Source organism: Suillus paluster, assembly GCF_016628075.1.
Source record: "Suillus paluster strain FC165 chromosome Unknown EDB91scaffold_50, whole genome shotgun sequence".
Taxonomy (NCBI): Eukaryota; Fungi; Basidiomycota; class Agaricomycetes; order Boletales; family Suillaceae; genus Suillus; species Suillus paluster.
This window is the reverse complement of record NW_024537610.1, coordinates 100,099-125,415: the sequence shown is the minus strand read 5'-3', so window position 1 is coordinate 125,415 and position 25,317 is coordinate 100,099. Positions and strand designations below refer to the sequence as shown.

The following is a 25,317-nucleotide window of genomic DNA, read 5'->3' as shown; positions in this document are numbered from 1 at the left end:
TCAGTTGGTTCCGCACTAGATACCCACAAGGAGTACCGATCTAGTGTTGCGTCGAGTTTCAAGGTAAGGCTACTAGATGGAGAGTCTAGTAGAAGATGATGTGAATGTGATAGAAGCGATGAGGCTTGCTATCTAGCTTTTGTGCTATCCCTCTGTCTTGAGGTTTTAGGCGTGATACTGAGTAGATTCAAGTTAAGGACTACTACAGTGTACGGAGTCCTTTATATACGAAAAGCAGAGGATACCGGTTGAACGGTAAGGGTCAAGGGTGGTACCGACAATGCGGTAAGGGCATAGGGTATGAGTCAGAGATGACGGATAAACCAGATAAGCGGTGCGAGAATGATCAGCCAGTATGGATAAGCCAAGCGAACGGTAAGATGGAAGTCGCTTTGGCGACAGATAGCGGTAATGAAAAGATAGGCAAAAGAGAATAAGCTAGTCTGAGGGGCTTATGTAACGTCCCTGTAACAGATATAGCATATATATAGGAAGATACAAAATATGTTCCCATGTATTTATTTCTAGATGGATATACTTGAAGAAATCATCCCCAGTGTCTATTCAACAGTAGGAACAATATATCAGGAGTCCAGAACCATAGGACAAGACCCTGTGATGCAGTACACCTACCCTCTCCTGATGGTTTACCCCCTGTGAATTTTTTTCCTGAGGACCGGACCTCAATGGAAGCCAAAATTGCAGAAGCACAAGGAAGCACCAGGAAGCACTCAAAGGGGTGGGCATTGGTTCCCCAGCAAAGTATGCATACAAGAAGCATGGGGGATCACTGCCCAGTATGCATAACTAGCCTTCTACAATAGCCAGATAGTATTAATACTCCTGCCAGGGTGTGGTGTACTTTTGGGTCACCAGAGGCAGCAGAAGGTGCGGTTGCATATGCACATTGCCAGGCTTCACTGTGGCAAAGCCTTGCCTCCCACTTCAGGTCTTTGTGGCCACCCTTGTAATGCTCCATTGTATGCTCCACCTATAATGCAATCTGTTCCCCATAGACATATCTGAATCAGGAAATGAAGTAAATCAAAGCTAGCGGCTCAGATCCTACTTTGGAGATCAGTTCCTATTGAAAGAAGACCGCCATCTGAGATCCTGATCTTCCATAGTACTATGTCGGAAATTTCCTAAGTCGGTTGCAACAGCATGCCTGTGAGACTTGATTTTGACCATATTGATACCAAGTCAAGATATCGGTACCTAAGTTCTATTCTTAATGCCCAGTAGTAATATTTATACCAAAGTCACTTCATTGATACTGACATGTACTATTGATACCGAGTCTTGACTTTAGTATGTCAATTACAATGTTGTTCCAACAAGCGCTGCAGCACTGCCAACAATCAATTATTGCCACACCATCCTCTTAACACTCCTTCACCATCAACTTCAGCCCTCGTTAGTATCTTCCACTCTACTTGTTACAGTTGCCTCCGAATCAGAGACAAACAGTGTCTGATTCATCTGAATATTACCATCTGGATCTTAGACTCTCAATTCAGAATTTCGCCTAGTAATAATAATTTAAATGTTAGTCCACCGGCCCTTAACTGATTCAGATCCTTCAAGCTTCACCCACCAGCACTTCTCCATCAAAGTACACTATTCCTGTACTGGGTGCCCTTACACTTAGACTGGACTTGAATTGTCCCTGTTTCAACATAGATGCCTGCCGATTTGCAGTGATCCTGTGATCATTGTGGCCAATCCTTCCATCGCCAAGGATTCCGAACACATGAAAAAGCTTGCCAGAAGCGATCAGAACAAAGGTGAGAGGAGATAGAGCTTGCTAGGGAAATTAGTTGAGGTACATCGTCTATAACATTATTATGGTTTCACGCTCGTTGACTAATTTTTAAATTGTAGAATGAGAACAGGCACAACAGAGTAGTGTGTTTATCAGTGAACGTCCATCTGTCAGCGGCTCATCTCTTCGTAAGTCATTGTATTAATACTGATTCATCGGACATTGATGCAAGCTACCATCAATCATTCAGAGGATGTCAATTTTGATTTCAATAATCAGATAGACTATCCAGACGACGCTGATGTGGGACAGACCGATTCCGATCATATGTCTTTATGATTTTTTTTATATTATTGTGTTTGCACCTTACATCCATATAGATCTTCTGCCACTATCTGCAACAGCATCACCTGTACCTCGACACGACATGGATGATATAAAAGTGGAATACCACCCCAGTAGTGGTCGCCCTACCCAAGTGTACCATTTTGAGGACTATGGTCGTGGCACCGGTGCCCCAACAGCTGTTCCGAAAGCAGATCCTGAGCCCTGGAAGCCGTTTCACACTCGTATCGACTTCGAGGTTGCAGAACTTGCCCATGAAGCTGCACTCTCTTACGAGCAGCTGGACTGGCTCATTGAACTCGTTAATTGCAGTAGGTTCGAATTGTTTACCCTCCGGAATCACAAAGATGTGCGAGACATGTGGGAGGCAGCGTCATTCAAAATGACACCTGTATGTACTATTCATTAATGTTGTATGTAAAGTCTATGCTTATTGTGCTCCTTTCATGTAATAGTTTACGAAGGAGGAAGTTGTCGTGCCCTTCCAAGGGATTGATAAGACATTCCTGTTATTTCATCACTCGCTGTGGGACTGGGCTACAGATCTACTTCAAGATCCACAAGTAGGTCTGCATTTCATCTTCAATCCCCAAAGGCTTTTGAAGTTCGACGGCGAGAAGTTTGTTCGGTTCATTCATGAGCCGTGGACCGCGAATAATTTCTGGGAATATCAAGTAGGTCACGTCCTTATTAATATCCTGTTAAGTGTCTGTGTTGTGTACCAACTAAGGATTAATATTGTAGTCGAAAATCCCACCGGAGGCAAAACCTCTTGCATTTATTTTGTATGCTGACAAGGCCAAATTATCGTTGTTTGGTCGTGCGAAAGGTTATCCTGTAGTTGCTCACTGTGCTAATCTTCCTATTGTGGTTTGGAATGGAGAAGGCTTGGGTGAGGGGCGTGTTGTTGGTTGGCTATCTATTGTTTGCTCTACAATTCCTTGCTAATGATGCTGACATTATTAACACTCAGAGCTTTGACAGGTAAAGGAAGATAAGAAGCATTCTGGAAAGCCTGCTTTTGTCAACTTCAAGAATGCGGTATGGCATGCAGCGTTTCTGATGATTCTTGCCTGTCTTGCACCACTATCGAAGTTCGGTTCTGCCATTAAATGCTGGGACAATGTTATTCATGTTTTCTATCCAATTGTGCTCATACTCTCTGCAGACTACAAAGAACAGTATGTATAATTCTATCAGTTCCTTTGGTACTATTAGATAACATCTGGATATGTTCACTGTTGTAGGGCTGTAATGGCATTGATTCGTGGTTTGATGGGCAAATTTCCTTGCCCTATCTGTCTAGTACCTCACAACAAGCTTTCTAATACACTTAATGTGTATCCTCTCTGCACATCCGTAGATACCAAGGCATTACGTGCTTGAGCCCGAGAGTCTACTACATTGCAGGCAAGAGAGCAGATCTTGAGTTCCCAGAGCCTTTGTGATGTTGATGTGGGTCTCTCTTTTGTTTGTATTTTACTTAATAATCTACCATTGTTATCAGAGCTCATTTGATGTCCTCGAGCACACCGATGTTCACAGGGCTCTATCTCATGATAAACTCCACTTCAACGATGAGGGATTGTTCAGTGATCACACATGGGCTGAACTGCAGAAATGGGTTGAATGTTCTGGTCGACAGGCTGCTGTGCAGATTGACAGCTTGTGAGTTATTTTTTCAGCTGGATTTTTGTAGGCATTAATTTAGATTGTCAGCTTTCAATCAGTTCCACATTGGCGAAACCTGAATCACTTTGATCAGGTTATATCAGTATCATTTTCTGATGGAACAAAATATGAAGACATATCGAAGGCAAGCCTAGACTATTCACTTTTTGACATATTATTCACATCAATTTAGCTTATCATCTTTGCAGCACATAATGTGTTTGACTGTGATACGGATCCGGAGGCATATCTCCTGCTCCGTTGTATCTGAAGCTATGTAGAGTTTAATATCTATGCTTCATTAGAGGTCCATACTGAAGACACCATCAAAGATGGCCAAGAAGCTTTGTCAAAGCTCACTGAATTGTTGGATGTATGTATCCCTCATACTAGTATATTATTGATCTGTGGTGTTGATTCAAATTTTACAATCAGAAATACATTGAAGATACAGCAGAGATTTGTGAGAAGTCCTGGAATTTTCCTAAGAAACATCTTTCCGCCCATCTCTTTGATGATATTGAGGCGAAAGGTGTCTCCCAAAACTATAGCACCAAGCCTAACGAGAAAATGCATGGCCCATTGAAAGACACTTATCAAGATTGCATGAATTTCAAGAACTTTGCTGAACAGGTAAGCGATTTCTGAATCCAAGTCTGTGTGATAATTTAAATTTTAAAGATTCTCTGATACAACCATGACAGCCTGGTTGTAGAATATATTCACAGCAAGTTGGATTACCTCGACACTTGGAATCTCAGTGTGTCCAATTCAGAAGATCAACCTGATACTGCACTGGAGGCCGATGAAGTTGATCCGACAGAACTGACTGATGCACAGCATTTGAGTCTTGGTTCAAAGCAGGCAGCAATGTCATTCATAGACATTGAGGCAGGTAGTGCGGGTAACCCAGCATTTGACAGATTTCGGATCAAGCTAAACAGCTTTCTGAACCATTCATTTGCCACCAACAAGATACCATTTCCGGATGGACGACGGATCCAACTGACTGCCAGCGAGATGGTGAGTTGATGATGTTTGCAGCTCCAAAATGATATAATTTGTATCTTACTCTGAGTCCTGCTCAGATCATGGAATATTGATTCCTTAAAGTCAATTTTGAGTCATTTGTCGACTGGCGAGTGTCAACAGACTACCTTCGATGCACGCCAATGTTCCACGGCTCACCACAATATGATTGTATCATCTTGCAGACCGACACTCACATCATCTTTGGTAAATTGATGTCGATTTTCACCTGTACGGTAGGGGATGTTCAGTATCCTATCACGCTTGTTCTTCCATATGACCAACTGGTTGGTGTTCATCCACAAAAGGACAAAGACTTTCAGTTTTGGCAGGTTAAGACAAAGCCTAGGGCTTCCACAGAGTTTTTTTCAGTTTACTCAATTATTCGGGGTTGTATGATAGTAGAGGATCCCAGAAGACCTGTCGAGTTTTTGGTTGTTGACACTGTTGACACGGATATGTTCCTTCAAATGCAGGACATCCACAGCCAGTGATTGGATTCTTACTTCCTCCCTTATCTCTGAATCCCTGCCTTAGACTAATAGCCACCTCGATCCTCATCAGAGCAAACCCATTTCTTGCCATTATGGTCTTCTTCCATCTCGCGATACATGGCACCTCAGACTGTAACTACTGTAACTCCCCCTCCCCCAACAGCTTCCTCAAATTCAACACCTCAACCATCACCTCACCATTCGGCCTACTCATAAATCTCACTCCCAATCCAGCAGCCGATCCCAATTCCCGTGTCCATGCTACTTCACAGGACATCAAGGACCTACCTCCTTGACACTGCCACTGATGAAAGGAGTGCTCTCAATGCCCACGACCAACAGCCACAGTCTCCCCATGCTGTGTTGGCTGCCCCCCAGTCCAAGGGTATCCCCACTAGGTCCATTAGATCAACCTGGCGAACTCAGGACCTATCAAACCCATATTTTGCCCCTGCCGTCATGGGCACCCCAGGGTCAAGTGCAAATATCAGTGCGTGCCTTTTTTCATGAATGGATCTTGAGTTGATGACATAGCGCCAGCTCACAATGGCTCCCCACGAACATCTCCTAATGCCATCGTCCCTGCCATAGCACCAGCAACTCCACCCACTATTCCTCCCACCACCTCTTTCCCCCCAACCAACTCAATCGGCCAGCACATCTGCCGCCAATGTGGTTTACCAGGGCGCTACAAAGACAGCAAGTGCGTAGAAAAATGGGGACCTGGGCCAGAAGGGCCCAGTACTGTATGCAACCGCTGCAGAAAACAAATGAAGCATGTAGAATGGCGGGGGACGACCAATGCAAATGTGGGTGGCAGTAGTAATGCCAATGCAACTCAATTGCACCATATGGATACCATGCTCGTATTCTGATACAGGTGCAAGTGTTCTGAATACCGTGTTCACTGTAACTACTACATCAGGAAAAACTATATCTCTATATAGAGGACCATCCTCTATATAGCCCCGATAGCACACCACAGCTCTATACAGTCTATGGCAAGCTATCACAGCACTATAGACCAGTATAGACATCATGAAAGTCTATATATTACCATAAAGTTTGGTAAGTGTATTTAGAAGTAAAACATTTCAACAACTATAGACCCCAGTAGATCGTGGGAACTTTTTTCGATGAAAACCAAAGTTGTAGTCCTTGTCTAGGGAAGTCTATCCATAGTCTTATGACTTCAATAGGTTAAGATCCTAGTGAGTTATAAGGAAAATACTCGAAATTGAAGGGTTCAAGAAAGCAACTTGACCATGGGAACTTTTTTCGATTAAATCAAAGTTGTAGTCCTTGTCAAGGGAAGTCTATCCATAGTCTAATGACTTCAATAGGTCAAGATCTTATAGTACGGTATTAGTTACGTCCTACCAAAACTAATATCTAGTCCATCCTCTGAGATTTTCATTCATACCATGCACTAAAAAGGCGCGTTTCAATGGATTGTCAATATGATTATGTCAGCATTTAATTGCGTTTTCTCACTAAGTTCACTGGTTGAATTCAACATTCAATATTGCAACTTCTCAATCTTAGTCCCAAGCCAATTGGGACCACAATTCAAGCACATTCAATGGATGTCAAGCAAGTGCAGGTGAGTCTGCATCATTAGTCTTCTAGGTCAAAGCATGTTGAGCTAATAGCATGACGTCTGAATCTCTCAGTTATAAATATTAAACAGCGCTTAGACTGTTTAACATCGTCATCAGTCCCAATAGTGCATTTAAGTTTCAATTCCAGCTGGCCATCAGCACTTAGAGATGGCACCACACAGGTAAGTTGCCTCATGTCATATTGTCATTCACCTGCATGCTGATTTCAATTACATGTCAAGGCTATGCACAATGTAATTGCCCTTGTGTTTTCTTTCATCATGTTGTTTGGTCCCAATGGTCCAAGTTGCGCAGCCAATATTTTTGACTATAAATGGTGGGTCCGTCCATCATTATTGTCTGCACTGTGTTTTACTTGACTGTACCAGTTCTCGTGATGCCTCAGCGTCCCATCGCACATGATGACTTGGAGTCTGAGTTAGACTACAATGACGTATCTGAATCAGATGCACCATCATCTGTCACAGTAGGGATCTCGTCAACCACTCAGTCATCGGCTTCTGTGCAGGGTGGAGACATGGAGGTAACGTTAATGCCTTGCTTCGCTCACATTTGGTGACTCTAACTTTGTGCATCTCAAGATCATTCAAAGTCTGCAACCAGAAAACCAGTCGCTTAAAAATAACAATAGGACTCTGGGAGAGAAGAACAAAATCTTGGCATCCAATCAACGTCGACATTCAAGTGCGCAAGTTCCTGATGAGCTGAAGGCTTACAACATTGAACTCTTGACCTTTGCCCACAAATATGGTGTTATTGCTGAGATGTTCCCACCTGAGCACCGCGTTCTCAGATTGCCCATGCCAAACCCTCCACCCATCATCATATCTGCTAGTCACTATGCAAGCAAGAGTGCCAAAGAACTTTGTCTTGTGACAGAGGTGTATTCACTTCTACCGGATCACTTCCATCATTTCGTACCTACTTCTCATTTTCAATCATTGGTACATTAGTTCATATATTTCATTGTGCGACCAAACACTGATTGATATGTATTGTAGCTAGAGCAGCATCTCCAAGGCGGGCGCTCGAGTGAGATCGGCAAACTACGCTTGATGGCAGGGTGTATCTTTGGTCTGGATTCATCCTACTTTGACCTGAGTTTCATGAAGCAGGATACCATTCCTAAGATCCAGAAGATGCTTGGACCAGGTACCACTGGTGGTCGCTCCTCTCTGTCAAAATTTCCGCCCATTCTTTTTACAAATCAAGAGATGGACCCCACAATGTCCATGGTGTTCGGTAATTGGGAACCGCTTGCAAAGGTAATTTTTTAAGCTTCACTCTTTGAAGAATATTGTTTGTGCTAACGGATCTACATAGGCAATTAGGATCATGATGTTTGGAAAGAATTCACTAGACATTTCCGGGTGGCCACGTGCTAAGTGCAATGCTTGAAAATGGGGCACAACATCCTGTACTCCCGGTCTTCTGGCATGGGGTTGGGTCGCAGTGAGTTCTATTTCTGCTATGGTCGATCGTCTGAATCAGCATCTAACTATTATTCTTTAGTTGATCTTCATCCTTTCTCCCAACACTTCATTCACGAAAGCTGGAGTTGGCGCAAAGTCTCGGCTACCATATGCTGCCATGTTTACGGCCTACAAGCAGCTGTGGGTCACCCTTTGGGATCAACCTCGTATTTGCTTGATCCGCAAAAAGATCGATGCCTATGTCTGGCAATTGTCCTCGACTTCCAATGTTGCGATGTCTGACACTGATGGCGAAGACTTTACCTCTGATCTGATGCATTTGGCCATCGCAAATGCAGGGTGCAAGGAATCCGACTTTCCTGGACCGACTACCGACAACGATATTCCTGGACCAGTCACCCCCATTTCACCCATAGTCATTCCGGCAGCATCTGAATCAACCCTCCCTCCTGAACCTGCAGTACCGGTCATTGTTCCTGCTGTACTGGCCATCCCAGTGCTTGGCCCTGCAAAAACTACCACCGCTCCCAATCCCAATCCTACAACCCTCCTGCCTGCTATTCTGACCCCAACTGTGGCATCTGCAGGCACAGCTGCTGTTACAGTCACTGCGGCCTCTGAATTCCCTCCAGCAGCTGCTATTGAGGTTCCTGAAGTACCCAATGATGTAGAGATTCTACCAGTGGCGGCGGCAGCTCCATCCTCTGGTCGTCAGGGCCGAGGAAGGAAGGCAGGGATGCTGGTGCCTATGTTGAGTGGGCCAGCAGGTGAGGAGGCCAGCTAACCAAAACAATCCCAGAAGAAGTAGTATTAAGGACCACCACCTACAGACTGCTATTACTGTATTATTTGATATGTTTTGTTGAGGATGGGTGCTAGTTGCAATTGGATTTACTTGCTCTCAATGATATTTGAATTGAATTGAAACCTGCCTGTTTGTATTCCAATGTCGTTGAGACACACTTAGGTTATTTGGATAAGCCCTGGGATCTAGATTTCAAGGTACCGCAAAATCAGCTTGGACAGTTGCAGCTGACGGTCAATATTGCTGACTGGGTTGAAACCCTGATTGAAGGCACGATTGTGACACAAATGTAATGTCACACTCTTTTATTGCAACCTATTGGGACCTCGGCTTGTCATTGGATCATTGCAACACATTACAAGGCGATGAAACCCAATTAGGAAATTTCCGACATAGTAAGCGGACAGTGGAACAACAGAAGCATAGATATATCACCTGGATGAGATCCTGATCTAACAGGTGGACAGTATGATATATCACCTTTTATCACCCTTGCAAACTGAAGGCAGGGATATATCACGGCCTCTCTCTAATGAAAGCAAATGATATATTATATTGACAGCATCTAGTGCTGTCACAGAACCTATTAGGTCAGATTCACCATGGCCAGAGGTGATGATTGCACATCATAGCATCATTATGAACAGACACAACTCTTTTGCGTCACCACAACGTTGTGTCATAACTGTCAGGTCTTTTCCTGGAATACCCAAGCAAGTGTACTGCGTAATACGTACTAGACCGCAGGGGAGGAAGCAAAAGGTTGTCTGACTATCAGAAGGTTTGTGCGAATTTCTTCACTTCCATGAACCGCCAGACGACACTTTATCTTGCCTTTTGCATTCGTTTTCTTTAAGTACACGGTTGTGTGTGCCGATCACTCCATCGTGTGCAACACACCAATTCATTTTGAACACGAGCTTTCAATACTCGGTTTGATGTTTTTCCCTAGGAATTTGCTGAATGATATTAACACCCTCGACATCAGTAAAAAACCAAAATCATGGGAGTTCCAGTGACAGCTATATAGCACTATAAAGGTACAGTAGCGCTATGTAGCTGTCACTAGGGCTATGTAGAGCTACAGGAGGCTCCAGGAGTGACCTGGAGTGATGGTAGCAAATATGTAGCAAATATTTGTTCCTGTAGCACGCAAGAGTGCTGTAGTAAGCTGTAGTTCACCGTGCTACAGGTAGCTACAGGAGCTACCAGCTTTCAAGGTCTTCATACCACTGCATACAGCTTCACCAGCAGTAATCTTCACTAAGACAAACATATAATACATGAAACAATGTAGCAAGCTTTAGAATAACAACATTACTACATAGTAGCTGTTGTGTTGTGAGCAGAGTAATTCAATGAAATTTCTCCCAAGTCCGCAGTAGCTTGTTAAATACTATTATATATGATATATTTTAACAGCCTGATAGCCTAATGGTATGTGCGCCGTTGCATCAATGTTGGGTGAGAAAGTTAATGGTCAGTTTGAGAGTTCGAATCCCCTTGATTAATTAATTATTTTCATGCATATACCTTTTGCGATAGTTGCCTGTAGTAGTACTCCTACGAACTACAGTAGTACCTGGTAGCGCTACATAGTACGACATAGTTGCCTCACTTGCTACATACAGGGCAGGTGGCAACAGAGCTACACGGACTACCCTGACTATATCATAGTATTATGGGAGACCGGTTTTGTGGCTGTGTGTGGGAGACGCGTATTTCGCTAAGGCCACATGGGAATGCTTAGCTCAGCTTAAACCTCGATTTAGAAATTTCGCGTGGTTCTGTCAATCGGAGTTTCAATTTCAAAAAACTGTTCTCCCTTACTATACGACCTCACTGTCCAAAATTGGTTATATGTAAAAATTGAGCCACAACAAGGGGAGGAACACCAAGCAAATAGAAAAATGTGAAAACAACAATGATGTATATATGTACTGTAATTTATTGTGTATACATAAAAATGTGAAAAATGCGAAAATATAAAGATAGGAAAAATGGGCAATGGGTAAACATGGGAATGGGAAGGTGGAGAATGGAGAAATGGGGTGAATGGGAGATGGGAGGAGGATGGGAGAACAGGAGAACAGGAGAATGGGAGAACGAGAGAATGGGAGGGAGATGGGAAATGAGAAATGAGAAATGAGAAATGGGAAAGCAGAAAATAGGACAGAGACACGGGAGAATTTTTTGGGAAGGGCAAGAGTCAACAGCAAGACACAAACAGTGAGACTGAAGTTTACCTGGGACACTGGCTTGCATCCCACTGGCTGAGGTATGAGGCCACGGGATTGCAAGCCAGTGTCCCAGGTAAACTTCAGTCTCACTGTTTGTGTCTTGCTGTTGACTCTTGCCCTTCCCAAAAAATTCTCCCGTGTCCTCTGTCCTCAGAACTAAAATAAAAGTATATAGTATTTTGTAAATGTAATATGTAGACATGTGCCGAAGGCACAACGGGTGTGGGCTAGTAATACTATGTAGTGAGCCGGCATTTTCCTGATGGAGGAGTCAACATGCTGGCCATGCTTCCAAGGTCAAGGGTATTTAATTCTGACAGGTCCAATTCCCTTCTCGCACAACCTCAAGTCTTGCACCCCACTTCGCTCACACTGATACAAATCTTCAACGACAAGTGATGCGCGAAGACCATAGGCCAGATCCTCCAGAAGCCCAGAGATCCGGCGAAGCGATCGCTGGTGAGAGCCCGGTACGTGACCGTGACTCGTGGCATCACTTTTGCTGAGCGTTCATAGAATTCATTGCTGCTTCTCACGTGTTATGCTTCATCCAGAGAAAACCCTGTAGCGGAATCTGGCAGTCCCTGCGGAAAGTTACTTACATGATTACGATTTTTCCGACATCAGAACAAATAGATATTGAATCAATCTACCATAGCACTAACACGAGAATGCTATTGACTCTTACACAAGCACAAATGTATAACATGTACCACGAGCAAGAACTACAGGTGTGGTACAAAACTAGTCCATGCCACTATCTTGTATGCGTCAGGAGGAAGGTTGCGTAAAGTGGTGAACATGAGTACGAAGAGGATAGAACGCGATATGATGTACAATATGGGACACGCCATGGTAAACATAAATCTCACTACTTCGTCAATTTTGCCAGCTGTCGGTATAAACTTGAAGAGGAAGGCCACCACGAAAGCAAGCAAGGGTGCGACAATTATAGTGACGGCACATACGCGCCATGTGACCTCCTCTTCGTATGTGGGGAAGACATAGAACCAAGCAGTACAATGGATGCCGCCAAAGAGGGTTGACACGGTAATTCCAGTGAGCGTAAGAAGATTACCTTCCCAACGTTTTAGGTTGATGTTGTGCATATCATCATATGTTGGAACTCGTAACTTTCGAGGGGACATGGCATCAACGCCAATGACGAGCAGGATTGAGTTGATGAGTGAAGGAACAACCCTCTCGGAATGCACCGCCCCAAGGTCATCATTTTCAGAGACACTAAGGGGAACATAATCAGCAGTGGTAGAATTGATTGAGGCACAGACGTACTCATCAAAATAGTCATCTGCCGGTTTGGGCTCGGACGACTTCCAGTAGACTGGATGAGAACATTGTATGTCGATAGGCTTATTCCACCACACAGCATAGGTAATGAAATTGAGAACCGCAAAAGCGAGTGTCGCCGCCTCAATCTGTGTAGTCTCGAGGTGATAAATGGCACGAGAAATGAGCTGCATAATAAACCAAGACACCTGAAGGGTGACCAATCCTTTTGATATCATATTCCCTTTGCTACGGTCGCGGATCTCCTTTACCGTCAGGGTAGGGAAATCGATAGATCCAGCACGTATCAGTCGGAGAAGTTGGTGGGGCAATAGTATATGGTAGGGCTCCCCGTCCACATAAAGCATGAAACCGCCCATCAGCGCAAAGAAGCTGTGAGTCTCAGTCCATTCGTAATCTAAAGATGCGCATGAGCAAGATTTCAGGTATGGTTTGAGAGAGCATGAGTCAATCTTACTTTCGGATTGCTCTGAAACACGGTAGACCTTAAACCACTCCTTGGATGACTCCGCAAGAGTATGGTTTCCCTCACATACTGAATTGGAGTACTATGAACTGCCGAAGAAACACTAGTCCAGATGGTTCACCTTTAGTATGCGCCACGAGAGCCTGAGTCACCGTGCCGGCATGATCTTAAGAAGCAGCAAGCTATAAGAACCATGTTCAGAACAACGTGTTAAAGAGACTCACCTTCAGACCGCTCTTGGGGATGATAGCAAACACTGAGATGTGACTCCTTAACCTGTGCTGTAATTTGACGAGCCCAGAGCCACTGGCGCATAGCCCATCCAACGAGCAGGTCAGGAGCGAGTAGTGCGATTCCCATGGTACCAACCCGCCGCAAAAAAATACGAATGGAGCTGTCCTCAGGGCTCGGAATGTTGAGGTGAATGGAACTGTAAATGCATGCCAGCAGAGTCAAAGCACACGTAGAGATGATGTCCCATAGGGTTCGTTGGTTTGCGCATGTTGACGATTCAGAGGACCACAGGGACTCAGGACTATCACTGGTATTAGTAGTAGGTGCAGCTTGGATCACTCGAACAAGGCAGAGAATGCAGAGAAGTAAGCGCATTGTTCAATGGCGGTTTTGGGGAGGAGGTTTCAAGATGTTGTATATCAAACATCTTGAACGCTCGCTATTAGTACTCCGTACCTCATGGGAGTGCACCTATAAGTACTATCCTAATAATTATTGTTATAACTAAGTCTAATTAGATACAACTCTCCTTCCTTGTCACAAATTCTGGGGCTGTCCATGATGGATAATGTTCGGCACCTTCATACCCTTTCATACCCTCTTCCGCTACACCACACCTCTTGTTTTAGCTTTGAATTCTTCCGCACCTTCCGCTTCTCCACGATCCGGATCTCATCACCCCGTCAAAGAATACCTACACACCGTGTGCCCTGGACCTTCGGGATCCCATCAAGCGCCGCTAGTTTCTGCACCACGTGGTGCCTCTGGTGCCTGCTGCCCTTTGCACTGTCAGGACTAGGCGGAACAACATATTCAAGGCTCTGGCAAGTATCTCCGATGGGCCGTATGTACATTTCTACCACGGCACTGAATGCACAAGACCATCATGGAAAGTGCTTTAGCAGTCGTACGAAATACTAGGGCAATGTTGGCTTCACTGACTCCTCAGCGCTCTTTTGGGTTCGAACCGTGATTTTGGACCGAACGATGGCAGCACTAGAACTTCATGCATACTGACAAGGACCTCGGAGATTCAGCACTATCACTGGTATTAGTCAGTGCGGCTTGGATTACTCGAACCAGGTAGAGGGAAGTAAGCGTATTGTTGGATGTCTCTTGGACGCGTGCTCCACCCGCCTTCGATGGGAGACTGTGCCATTTTGGCAGCAGGTAAACTCTGACATTCACTCTCGTTCTTCAACTCGCTGCCTTGCTACAGTTTTAATGCATCACTACCGCATATCGGCATATAGGGTGCTCACCATTCATAAGTATGGCGAGTCGAGAAGCGCGGGAGAACCTCCGAAGACTAAGGCCTGTGAGATGAAAATGAAAATTCAAATGTGGCAGAGCCCGCTACGGGATGATGCATATACCGTCACACCAGCAACGTAGCAGCGCGACGCGGACAAGCCAACATGCTTACAGCAGATGCATCAGAGAACAGTAGGTTAGACACCTCAGTCGGTGCCAATAAGGGGTCTTTCGGACCCGGTTTCTATATTATGGGAAACTGAGCTGAAAGACCCTTCATCCATCAGGCCTGGGCTAACAGCATCTTCTGCCTCATTGCCCTCCTCTTGCGCACCTCGTTGCCCTCCTTCTGAGCCTCGTTGTGATCTCTGCATCTTTGAAATGACTCGTTCGCACCTCATTGCCCTGATGCGTTTCAGTGGTTGAATTTGCCTATTTTTGATGGCGTGGCCGCTGGGCTTGTTAGGCTATGTGTACAGAAGTTCAGTGGTGCCGCCTCCTATAGTAAGTGGCCCTTCCGCAGACATTCATTGGTATGAGCATTGAATGCTTTCCTCTGTGTACTTACTCGCACAGCTCACAGTAGGGAAGACCTGATTAGCATCACGAAAGAAACTCACCATCGCGACTCGTCTACAAAAAAAAATTGTTCAGCTCGAGGTTTCGTGCTACAGTTGTTTTGCCGACACCATTAGAACCTGTTATCACAAGGTGCGTGTCTGGCTTGAGGGTTAGGGTGAGTGCGCGGACGAGGGTGGTTGAGTCCGCGTTTGTATCTGTGTTTGGGGTGGGTACGAGGTCTGAGTCTGGGATGAGCCAGAGGTCTGAATTTGCGAGAGGTTTTGTAGTGGTGTTGGTAATGGGATGGGAGGAGGGTTTATGTGAGGAAAACCAAGCTGGGGTGGTGTGAATGCAAAGATATATTCAGGAACGCCTACGTCGATGTCTTTGAGCACGAAGGTTCGTTATGCCAGAATGAGATCTGTCGACGTACAATGAATATAGACAGGCCACTCACCGGCCAGTCAATCCAGCAACCTCTTGCAAATCTTTATATTCACACATGAGTCTCCCGCCTGAATCTGCGAGTGAGAGGAGAGGACGGTTGGAGATGTATGCTGTACGGTTCATCAGTATTCAGTTCAGGGTTCTCTAGCAGATCCAAGGCAGAACGAGGACCGAATCATACACAGAACGCGAACCCCAAAAGAACGAAAATCGAAACCGAACCCAGAAAAAGTACACTTACTTTCCATCCTAACGGCAGCGACACGATCCACATCCTTCTGCTTCCTTCCTTCACCAACTTCACCACATTTATCTTCTCCATCTGCGACACGAGAACGACGATGTTTCTTTGTTATAATGAGCGGCACAGCTATCAGCCCGTACCCAGCTGCGGACCAGAGGTACTTGATGACGGAGTCTTCTGTCCATTCGTATGCGATATGGATCTGGGTGGAGGAGGTTGGCTGAAGGTTTGGGAAGGATACTGGGTTTATGGGATATTGGGAAAGAGGAAGGGATGGGAGGATGAGGTATATTTGTGATAGAAGTGGGGAATTAATGTTTGGGAGAACGAGACGGAGATCCGAACAGTCGAAGAGAAATTGGACGTCGTTACATGAAGGACAGGGAGGGAAACAAAGCAGAATGCCAAAGTAGAAGCATGTGCGAAAGAAAACTCAAAACCCGCCTCAAGCTTGTATATCGAATTGACATGATTGATCAACGTGAAGCACCTGGACCTCACGTATTAATTAACTAATTAGCTTGGTATTCCCAGGGGGGAGCGCCAACCTAATTAGCCCGGAACCTATCAATCACATACACTGCCAGTATATAGCTCAATAAATCCTGAATCCCAGTCAGATCCTACTCCACGCTCAGCCGCTTACTATCACTTCGTTTACTAAAGACGTGAATCACCGCAAAGTGGTGTGTGTCGATGACTTGTATAACTAAACCACTTTGCGGTCTCTAACGGGGAGCGTCTAGAACGGCTCCAATAATCATATAGTGTTAACTAACAACATAGTGCGAGAACTCGCAAAACAAGACCGGGCGCACGCCTAACGACGAGTCTTGTTTTGAGGGTCTCGAAGGACGAGAGTACTACGGTTGATACGAGATGTTACTTCGTAAGTGAAGATGACATATTGCTTTCGTACGGTGGGGGAGGGGGTTTCGGTCTTGCGGATCGGCTTTAGCCGAGGAGAGCGTCTCGAGTTGACATCCGATAAACTAATGTGAATGTCGCAGCTGTCCGATTCTCTAAGACTTCAACGTTAGCAAGCAATGTTCTGACCGCTGGTCACGTGATCTGAAGAACTTGTCAGACGCGACGCGACGGAACTAGAACCAATGTGCGAAGTCCTTTCTGAATGTTCTGGACAACTGAAAGAGTCGAGGACAACGAGACCACAAAGAACAGACCGAAAACCTCGAGTGAGGTATATGGGGGCGAAAAACAGGTGCACGACGCTACCCACCCCGAGCAAAGCTCACATCCCAGTCGGGACCTGCGGCCCCCGACTCCCCCTTACGGAGTTTGCACAAAATCGATAACATACTGTGAAAGGAAAGGAAAACAATTATTTGTAGCGACGAGCGTAAGAGTCCATTGATGAATGAATCAGAGAAATACGTGTGTCCGTGAACAATGAAGTAACGAAAAGGGGAAGAATAGACTCGATTTTGCGCCAATAATCCAGGAAGGCCCGAGACTTCCAGCGGCCTTGCATCACCACGACATCGGGTGGGATACCCCTCAAGAGGAGTTCCGATGCGCCGCCGATCCTGAAACAATGTCCTGTGAGTTCCAGAAGACCAGCTCCTTTCCAGATCTGGTTGCAACGAGCGAGGAACCAAGGCCTTGTCATGGAGGCCCAACTCCTGCCTGCTGTCTCATAGGCAAAGAGTGGGGCGTCGGGTGGAACGTTCGAGTTGGCTGCGAGGTGATGATTGAGGGCAGAAACGGGATTAGTTAAGTTGTCGATCTTCGATGCGACAATGTCTGCTCCGTCTCCATGAGTGGTCTTCATCCACGGCAAATGAAAGACGATGAAGGGCACTTGGTTGGGTAATGAGCGATGACGAATAGAAGTAGAATGGGTGATGTGTCTAAGAGGGTTAAATGAGCTGGGAGAATCAGTGACAAGTTCACCGAGTCTGGGAACATCAGAACGAGTCGTGATCTGAAACATGTGGCATACCTGCAACAACACCAGAATGCAATGCACGCCACAGCAAAAACGGGGGTACGACCTTGGCCAGGCCTGCTGTGGCCGAATGCACTAGAGCGTGGCCGAACCAGGGTGCACCATGCAAGTTGTGCCAGAAGTGCAGGCCTGTGAGCCAGTTCTGAGCTGTGGTGGTGGTGACTTTACCAGCCCAAGAAGCGACAAAAGCTGCAAGAAGGTGGTTGGATGCTGGCATACGGGAGTTTTCGGGGATGAGCCGTGAGTCGCAGAATTGGTGAAAGCGAAGGAGCCCAGCTCCATAATTCTTGTGTGTTTTCGACTCAACGGACACCAACATGACATCAAAAAGTTGCAAAACATCTGCCATTGGCAGGTTGTCAAGAATGGAAGAATGAAAGGAGTTTGAGTGTGGTGTGAACCAGCGACGTAATCGATCACATGCAAGAACATGAGGATGGTAAAGGGATGATGCGAGTTCATTTCCAGATTTCGGTTTTCTTGGCCTTCTATGATGGTGAGTGACACCTGGCGGTACCCCCACTTTAGTAGTGCTGCCAAAGTCCAGTTCAGTCCGGTTCTCTGGCAAAATTTTCCGAATGCCAAACTGAACCCTAGGTTCAGGTTCGGCTGTTGGTCGAACTCTGGACCGAACACCTCTGAATGCGTTTGGGAGGTCCGGTTCACGTTCGAACCAGGTTCAACCTCAATGCATGGGTGAAAAAGTCCAAGGAAGGCTGACATAGTATTGCCTGTAGAAGATGGGTTCAAAATGATTGGGGGTGGTTGGATGCAGACGTCAGTCACAGATCAGTGTCCTGAGATCTTTGAAAACAGTGAGGTGAGGAAGCGGCTGCACACCTAGCTCGTGCAGAAGTTCAGAACACCAGCATAAAATCTAATCATATTAAATATCGAGCATCGAGCTAGTGTCAAAGAGAACAACCGCTATCATGATGCCAAGTTGCCGCCATAGGATGCGCAATGGGCTGTCCTTAGGACTCGGAATATTTGGATAGATGGCTGTGTATATGCATGCGAGCGCCGTACTGCTTGTGAGACGCCTTGCCCGACAGTGTTTGCGTTGTGCTCAGAGCTTGGTGACAACTCGAATGACAGTGCATCTGAAGGTCATTTCATTCCCATCCACAGGTCAAAGTGTCTAGATTGATCTCGGCTTACCATGATATGAGACATCTCACGTTGATAGCCTGACAAATAAGCCAAGCGCCAAAGTATCTCCGTGCCACGCCAGGGTTCAGCTCCTGTTCAAAAATGGATCATGAACACACTGGAGCCGATTGCAACACATACCTGTGATGGAAGCAGAAGACAAGTGCAATCAAGCGCCCAGAATCGTTCTGTGGTAGTTGAAGCATGGCCTCCTCATTGCCAGTGAGAAGGTTCTTGATCAGGGCGTTGCAGGCACTGCAATCATGATCATAGCATTGAGCAAGAGACAACTTGCAATTGGAAACAAAGGTTTGATTGAAATATGAAACACTATTAAAGCACAAAATAATGTACATACTGTGAAACCATACAGTATCAATGCATCGACACGAGACAAGGGTCCCATTGTGCACATATAGGTAGACTATACAAGTCCGATCATGCCATGCGAGTGGCGTTGTGACAGTCCTTATTCCAGACAGACAGTCTCTCAAGCACGGACTTGGTGAGTCCACAGAAATGAACATCATAAGTACTGAAACGCAGATTAAAAAATGTGTGAAACCTACCCAAAAATTCTGAGGTTCGAACCTGTTCGAACCTATTCACCGTCAGCCAAACCCCAAACCTCTGAAGAGGTTCGGTTCTGAGTCTTGGCCGAACCTAGGACCGGACCATGAGTCCGGTTCGGAAAGGTCCAGGTTTGAACCGAAGTTCTGAACCGGACTGCAGCAGCACTACACTTTAGAAGGCATTGCCAGTGCCTCCCACAGCAGGGCCAGTGCAGCCACTGCGTCAGCATGGGCTGACACGGTGCTGATTGTGTTACTGGACATAAGAAACAAGGAATGGGGTAAGCTTGTCTGGGAGCTGTAGCAAAGGGAGACGAGAATAGCGCATGCTGATCTCACCGTGAGAGACAGTGTCAGCCCTGTTCTGAGCAGATTCGACATAAGAAAGGACATGAAAAACATTGGTAGACATGGCGATAGCTTCAATGCGCCGAATGCAGAGGTTGACCTGAAAGTTGTGGCTCCTGCCCCACTGGAAAGCTCCGATAATGCCCTGGTTGTCAGAACGTATAAGGATTGAGGCATCCCTCCATCCAATGTCAAAAAGGGTGCGTATGGCGAATCCCACTGCAATGGCTTTGAGCCAGCCGATATCGCAACCATTGCCTTTCCAGCCATCTATTAAGGTCCAGGTGTTCCACTTGTTTCCCAGCACTAAGCCTATCCCCCAGTCTGTGGAGGTATCGACCCACAAGTCTAAGTCTTGGATGGCGCCCCTTGGTGTCAAGTTACAGGGAGGGGGGTTATGGGAGAGAACAGCAAGCCACCACCGTAAGTCACCCTTGACTGATGGTGAAGGGTGGCAAGTCTGAAATTTAGATCTCTGTGGGAACTCTGACACGAACCCTGACAGGTTTGCCAAGTAAGCCCTACCGTGTGGTATGATGAAGGAAACATACAATAAGGTTCCATTGACATTCATTGCCTCTTTATGGGTGAGACCGCCACCAGCTGAGACCTTTGCCAGTGCGAGGTCGACCTTACGGCAATACTTCTCACACTTGTCAACCGGCAGCTCAACAGAGTGAAGGATCAGGTTCCAGAGGAAGCCGAGGTAAGTGAATATGAAGGCAAACTCATACCATTTTCATGGGTGCCACGGTACCCCCAAGGGCTTAGAGTGATCGTAAATCTCCTGGAGGCTGTGTGTATAAACAAAAGGTGAAACGGAACCATCTGGTTGTCTCTCCCCCCGCTAGCTGCAAAGTGGAAGAATGTGTGGTCATTGACCCATTTCTTTACCAGACCAAGGTGTAGATTGTGTAGAATATCGACTGTGGCGTCGGTGACGTTTCCTTGTATGCCCCCAGTGGTGGAGAGTCTGAATGGGAAAATGTGATTGATGAAGAACGAGTTGTCGATCGCCACCACAATGAAGCACTTGTGCTGCAGCCAAACAGGCACCATACAATATGCGGCTTCGATGTCCAGGGTAGCAGCTTGTGTTCCGGGTGGAGCTGATGCCACCTGTAATGAAAAATGTGAGCGACGTGCAAATACACATGTATGCACCCTTCACACCCCGTCATCCGACGAACGAACGCATATGCATTGCACTAAGGCACCGTCATTCAATGTGTGCACGCATCCGTGTGTAGACCATACAACATCATCCGACGTGTAAAGAAAAATGAACTTACGATTTCAGCGACCTGAGCAGCTGTTCCCCATTCTGTGGGGAAGTCATCGGCGTCGAGAAAGCTATTCACCGCGTAGCCGTCCTTGTTTTTGTATGAGAGGTCTCGCACAATGTGGAACTTCCCTGGCTCTCCAGACTTCTCTACCAGTCTCAAAGGAGATGGAACAAAATGACCACCCAGAATGTGATGCACTTCATCCTCTGAGAATGGGCCTGACATGCAACCAAGGTTTACCTCTTCTGTACAGTAATCAATGAGCACGTCTGGATGTTCTAAGGCTGATTTATGGTTCGCCAGAGTGTAGGTGTGGGTAAGGGGGGACATATCTCCAATTGGGAAACCGTTGTGCATGTTGAAGGTCAGTGATGGGTATTTGTCAATGAGGTTGAATTTGTCCAAGAAGAGGTCGTATGCGTCCATGCAATAAGGAGTTATGATTTGGTGAAACAAATCCTCAACAGGATTTTGAGGCAATGCCATGGGAGCGGCTTCCGCACTGGGAACAGACGTGTAAGATTTCTGTTCCATGGCAAGCCACGCATCTCCCGAGGTTATAGGCAATGCAGACAATTTCCTTCGAGGACTTGAGAACGATTTTGCCATCGTGACACATGCTGACGGGAGTAGTGCCTTTGACCGTCTGTGTATGTGTACAACCGTTCGATTTATGTCCGATCTGACTGCAGATAACGCAAAGGAGGTGGTCAGTTGAATTCCCTCCTTTGCTCCATGAAAGGACTGTCCGTCATTCGAAGACGCAGAAGGGTTGTCAGGCTTTCTGGGAGGATACGGGTTGAAATGGTTCCCTCCACTGGAGGAGGGAGCAGCGTGGTCCGCTAGATGTGTGTCTATCCTCACTTCGTTCCAGCACTGCCTATATGCGCCTGGTTCGAGGAACTTGAAGGAAGTAAAGAACCTACAACGTGTCTCGATATCGAAATTGAGAACGGCGGCGAAGTTAGAGCTGAAATCCTTGCGGGAGATGCAGAACTGTCTATGTTCGGAGAAGACCTTGACTGTATGCTCGTCAGCGATCTCCTCGAGTACCTTTGAGAAGTTACTCGTGGCTTTGTAGAATACATCTGCCATTAGAGCCGTTTCGTCAGGGAATCCGACCGAAGTGTCCATAACACATTGTTTTGGGTCGTCCAAAACTAATCCCTTTTTCATCTTCACACACCTGGGGTTATTGTGAATCTTGTCCAAGGCTGTGTTTGTTAGCAGGGTGAGCAGGATGTGTACCCGCACTCACGCCAAGTTTATAATCGGTAACAGGATCTCTGTGAGTGTGTCCGTTCCCTTCTCTAGGATCATGTTCTGCTGAGTGAAAATCAATGCCTTCTTGGCAGGCACCGATTCTCCAGAGGACGTGAGAGCAGGCGTGTGAGCAACTGTGTTCATTCCTGCGAGGCCACAAAGGATTTTCTTCGTGGTCGGTGTCAATGACCCGATGAAATCTGTGGCCTGCGCTAGTTTCTTGTTTAACAGTGATAAGGGCACTGGGGTCATTGGGAGAGAGGGTGGTTCATCAAGGAACTCCTCGTCATCTGAGGGAACTTCGATGAAATTGGGGTCTTCGTGTAAGGCCACTTGCGCTGCGTTCCTCTGCGATTGCAGAAGATTCTCTCCTATCACTGCTTCACGGTTGTCCAGATTGATGTCTTCTCTGTTTCTGCGTCTGAGAAAGTTAGCAAGACGCACAGCTTCACCATCAGACGTCGCGCCAAAATTCCTCCCAGGGTTGACAGCTTCTGTGCTTTTGCCTGCAGCTCCGGCTGGGGGATCAGAATTCGTGATACCAGACATTTAATTTTGATGTGAAGAACAATGGTAAATGTATCTAATGACTTGAGCTCAAATTCTCAACTTGAGAAAAGACATGAGTGAGCAAAGATGTTGAAAGATAAGAGACACAACATGTCTAAGCCACATCTGATGTGCTCACTTAATTAGTAAGCACTTGTTTGAGCTCATTTGTTTGCAGGGAATTCACCTGTTTGTGTACCAGGAAATGCCATGGCATCTTGAAAAATGTCACCAGAAGGACCTACCACACCCATGAGAAGTATTGCTTGGAAGATATTGCAATGACTTCATCGGGGACATGGAGCTTTGTCAATCTGGCAAGAGAAGTACAGAGCAACCTGGAGCATACGCAGCCTGAGAGAGCATATCCACCATGTTCACCTTCACCCTCGTCCCAGCTGCCCACTCATGATAATGACTTCAGTGATTTAGCCTCTGATAGTCTACAAGAGATAGTCTGTGACTCTGGTCATGTTTCAGATCTACAACAGATTTTTGATCGTGTCAGTGCTACTAACCGACTCATTCACATGTAGTGCAACAAGTTCATATTGCTTGCATTAGCAATTTCAAGATTCGGAGGATCATTTTCACAATGGCTCTCCACCAGCTCCTACCTTCGAGGAAATCCCAGACAACAAAAAAAAAATTCCTGTCCCTGAGCCTCTGGATGCGGACAAGGAGGTCCTCAATAATCTCTATGTCAATGTCAATCACAGGGACTTACATGCATCTCTTGCATACATCCTTGCACTTCAGAACACGTCATTAGATGACTCTGGTACTGGTCTAAGTCCAGACTCATCAGGAAAAACACTATAGTTATTTAGGTAATAGTCATTTGACTATCTATTATATAGCTATCTTAGGTCATAATAAGGACATATATATTAATAGTGCTTCTCTGTGTAACATAATATTGCTTTAGATACTATAGGAAATACAGAGTAACTAGAAAAAAAATGTCTACCAGATTGTCTGATAAGAATACTTGCTAGAGAAGTTATTTAAATAAAACCTTTTGCATTTATCTAACACCTGTATCAGTAGTCCATTCAGCAAGAACACCATTAGAAAAGTCAGGTATCAAATGACAACTCTGACGTATGGAAGAAAGCTTGACAATCGCTCCAGGTGAATGACCGTCAGCCAATGGTACAGAGTTTGTAACAAGATACATGCCATGATGAGGCTCAGGAGCAGTTTTTAGTTTGGCAAACCATTCTACATATGCCAATGGTTCAGAAGGCCAGGTAGATGGTGCTGTCCAGGAACCATAGAGCTTGGTGGGTAATCTGAAAATTACTTTTAAACGTCCAATCCTAGCACCTAAAATGATAGAGTCATTCTCAAGTATTCAAAAACAAAACTTTATCACTTACCTTGTAATCCAGTAGATTCACAGTCCTCACTGATCATAACTACAACGGTATCAAATCTGGCTGGGCTTCCTGAGCTCTTGGGTTTATCCTTGACACTATCTATCTCCTCATTCCCTAGGTCCAAATCAACTTCGTTGCCTAAATCATTCAGACTGAATGGAAGGGAAGCATTTCTAAGTCGTTCACCAGCAATATTGTTATCATTGAAGGAATTGATGAAGTTGGTCAGATTGCGTTGAAAGCCAGGGCAGATATGTCTCTCCATAATTTCTTGAATGTCCTGGTTCTTTCTGGCTGGATATTTTGTGATGAGAATGCTTTGATCTTTGAATCTAGAGTAAGAGAATTCTTCTTCCTCATTTTCCAGCGTCATTTTGAGATAGGCCTTAAATGAAGATGCCTATGATATATATTTTAAGTAAAGAACATCAATATATTTAAAAAAAATCACCTTCTCCCTTCTACTTAGCCAGGATATCATCTGAGGCATCTCATTGCAGTGATTTGATGTGTACCATCCCTCTTTACAAAAGTCGATGTGAAAACACTCCATCATTTCTGTGTTGTAGTTGTCCATCATGCCAAACCAGGTGATAGAGTCAACATAATGAAGAAGGGAATGGATTTTTTGGATATCCAGATGTTCTCTAACTCCAAGATTGAAGAGAATATTTTTGTGATGGTGAAAATCTTTGAGGGCCTTTTCCATATATGCCAGTGTGTCGTCGTCATGTGAAGGATATTGAGCGAGATAGATAAAGTCGAGTAATGACCTATAGCTGATGATCACATCTCTAGGAACTTTGCCTATCATACAGCCCAGCAAAATGCATGCCATATGTTTGTGATCCTTTCCTCCAATCTGACCTAAGGAGGAC

General features: G+C 45.5%; 3 protein-coding genes across 3 annotated transcripts; 1 reads left to right on the top strand and 2 right to left on the bottom strand.

Moving 5' to 3' along the window:
• Positions 1–1,753: 1,753 nt before the first annotated feature.
• Positions 1,754–5,304, top strand: EDB91DRAFT_1238464 (uncharacterized protein; the record flags this gene model as incomplete). The annotated part of the gene is made up of 15 exons (XM_041321724.1): positions 1,754–1,787; positions 2,146–2,501; positions 2,566–2,784; positions 2,855–3,034; positions 3,095–3,291; positions 3,358–3,469; positions 3,521–3,565; positions 3,618–3,778; positions 3,830–3,926; positions 3,975–4,041; positions 4,063–4,154; positions 4,217–4,414; positions 4,514–4,591; positions 4,622–4,804; positions 4,906–5,304. The coding sequence occupies 15 exons, from the start codon at positions 1,754–1,756 to the stop codon at positions 5,302–5,304; spliced, it is 2,418 nt and encodes an 805-aa protein (XP_041174578.1).
• Positions 5,305–12,068: 6,764 nt separating this feature from the next.
• EDB91DRAFT_619985 (uncharacterized protein) lies at positions 12,069–13,868 on the bottom strand. The gene is made up of 5 exons (XM_041327912.1): positions 13,403–13,868; positions 13,300–13,344; positions 13,170–13,247; positions 12,698–13,109; positions 12,069–12,646 (listed from the first exon to the last, which is right to left on the bottom strand). The coding sequence occupies exons 1-5, from the start codon at positions 13,785–13,787 to the stop codon at positions 12,130–12,132; spliced, it is 1,437 nt and encodes a 478-aa protein (XP_041174577.1). The 5' UTR covers positions 13,788–13,868; the 3' UTR covers positions 12,069–12,129.
• A 3,060-nt stretch (positions 13,869–16,928) lies between these two features.
• Positions 16,929–18,236, bottom strand: EDB91DRAFT_1299200 (uncharacterized protein; the record flags this gene model as incomplete). The annotated part of the gene is made up of 3 exons (XM_041324959.1): positions 16,929–17,789; positions 17,825–17,837; positions 17,882–18,236. 3 exons carry the CDS (start codon positions 18,234–18,236, stop codon positions 17,261–17,263), a joined length of 897 nt encoding a protein of 298 aa, XP_041174576.1. The 3' UTR covers positions 16,929–17,260.
• Between the last annotated feature and the right edge of the window lie 7,081 nt (positions 18,237–25,317).

Coding starts and splice junctions, on each gene's coding strand:
- EDB91DRAFT_619985 (XM_041327912.1), bottom strand. CDS start 13,787: ATGCGCTTACTTCTCTGCATTCTCTGCCTTGTTCGAGTGATCCAAGCT. Junction 13,248..13,299: donor TCTCGTGGCGCATACTAAAG/GTGAACCATCTG, acceptor ACTCCAATTCAG/TATGTGAGGGAAACCATACT. Junction 12,647..12,697: donor GCAGATGACTATTTTGATGA/GTACGTCTGTGC, acceptor TGTTCCCCTTAG/TGTCTCTGAAAATGATGACC.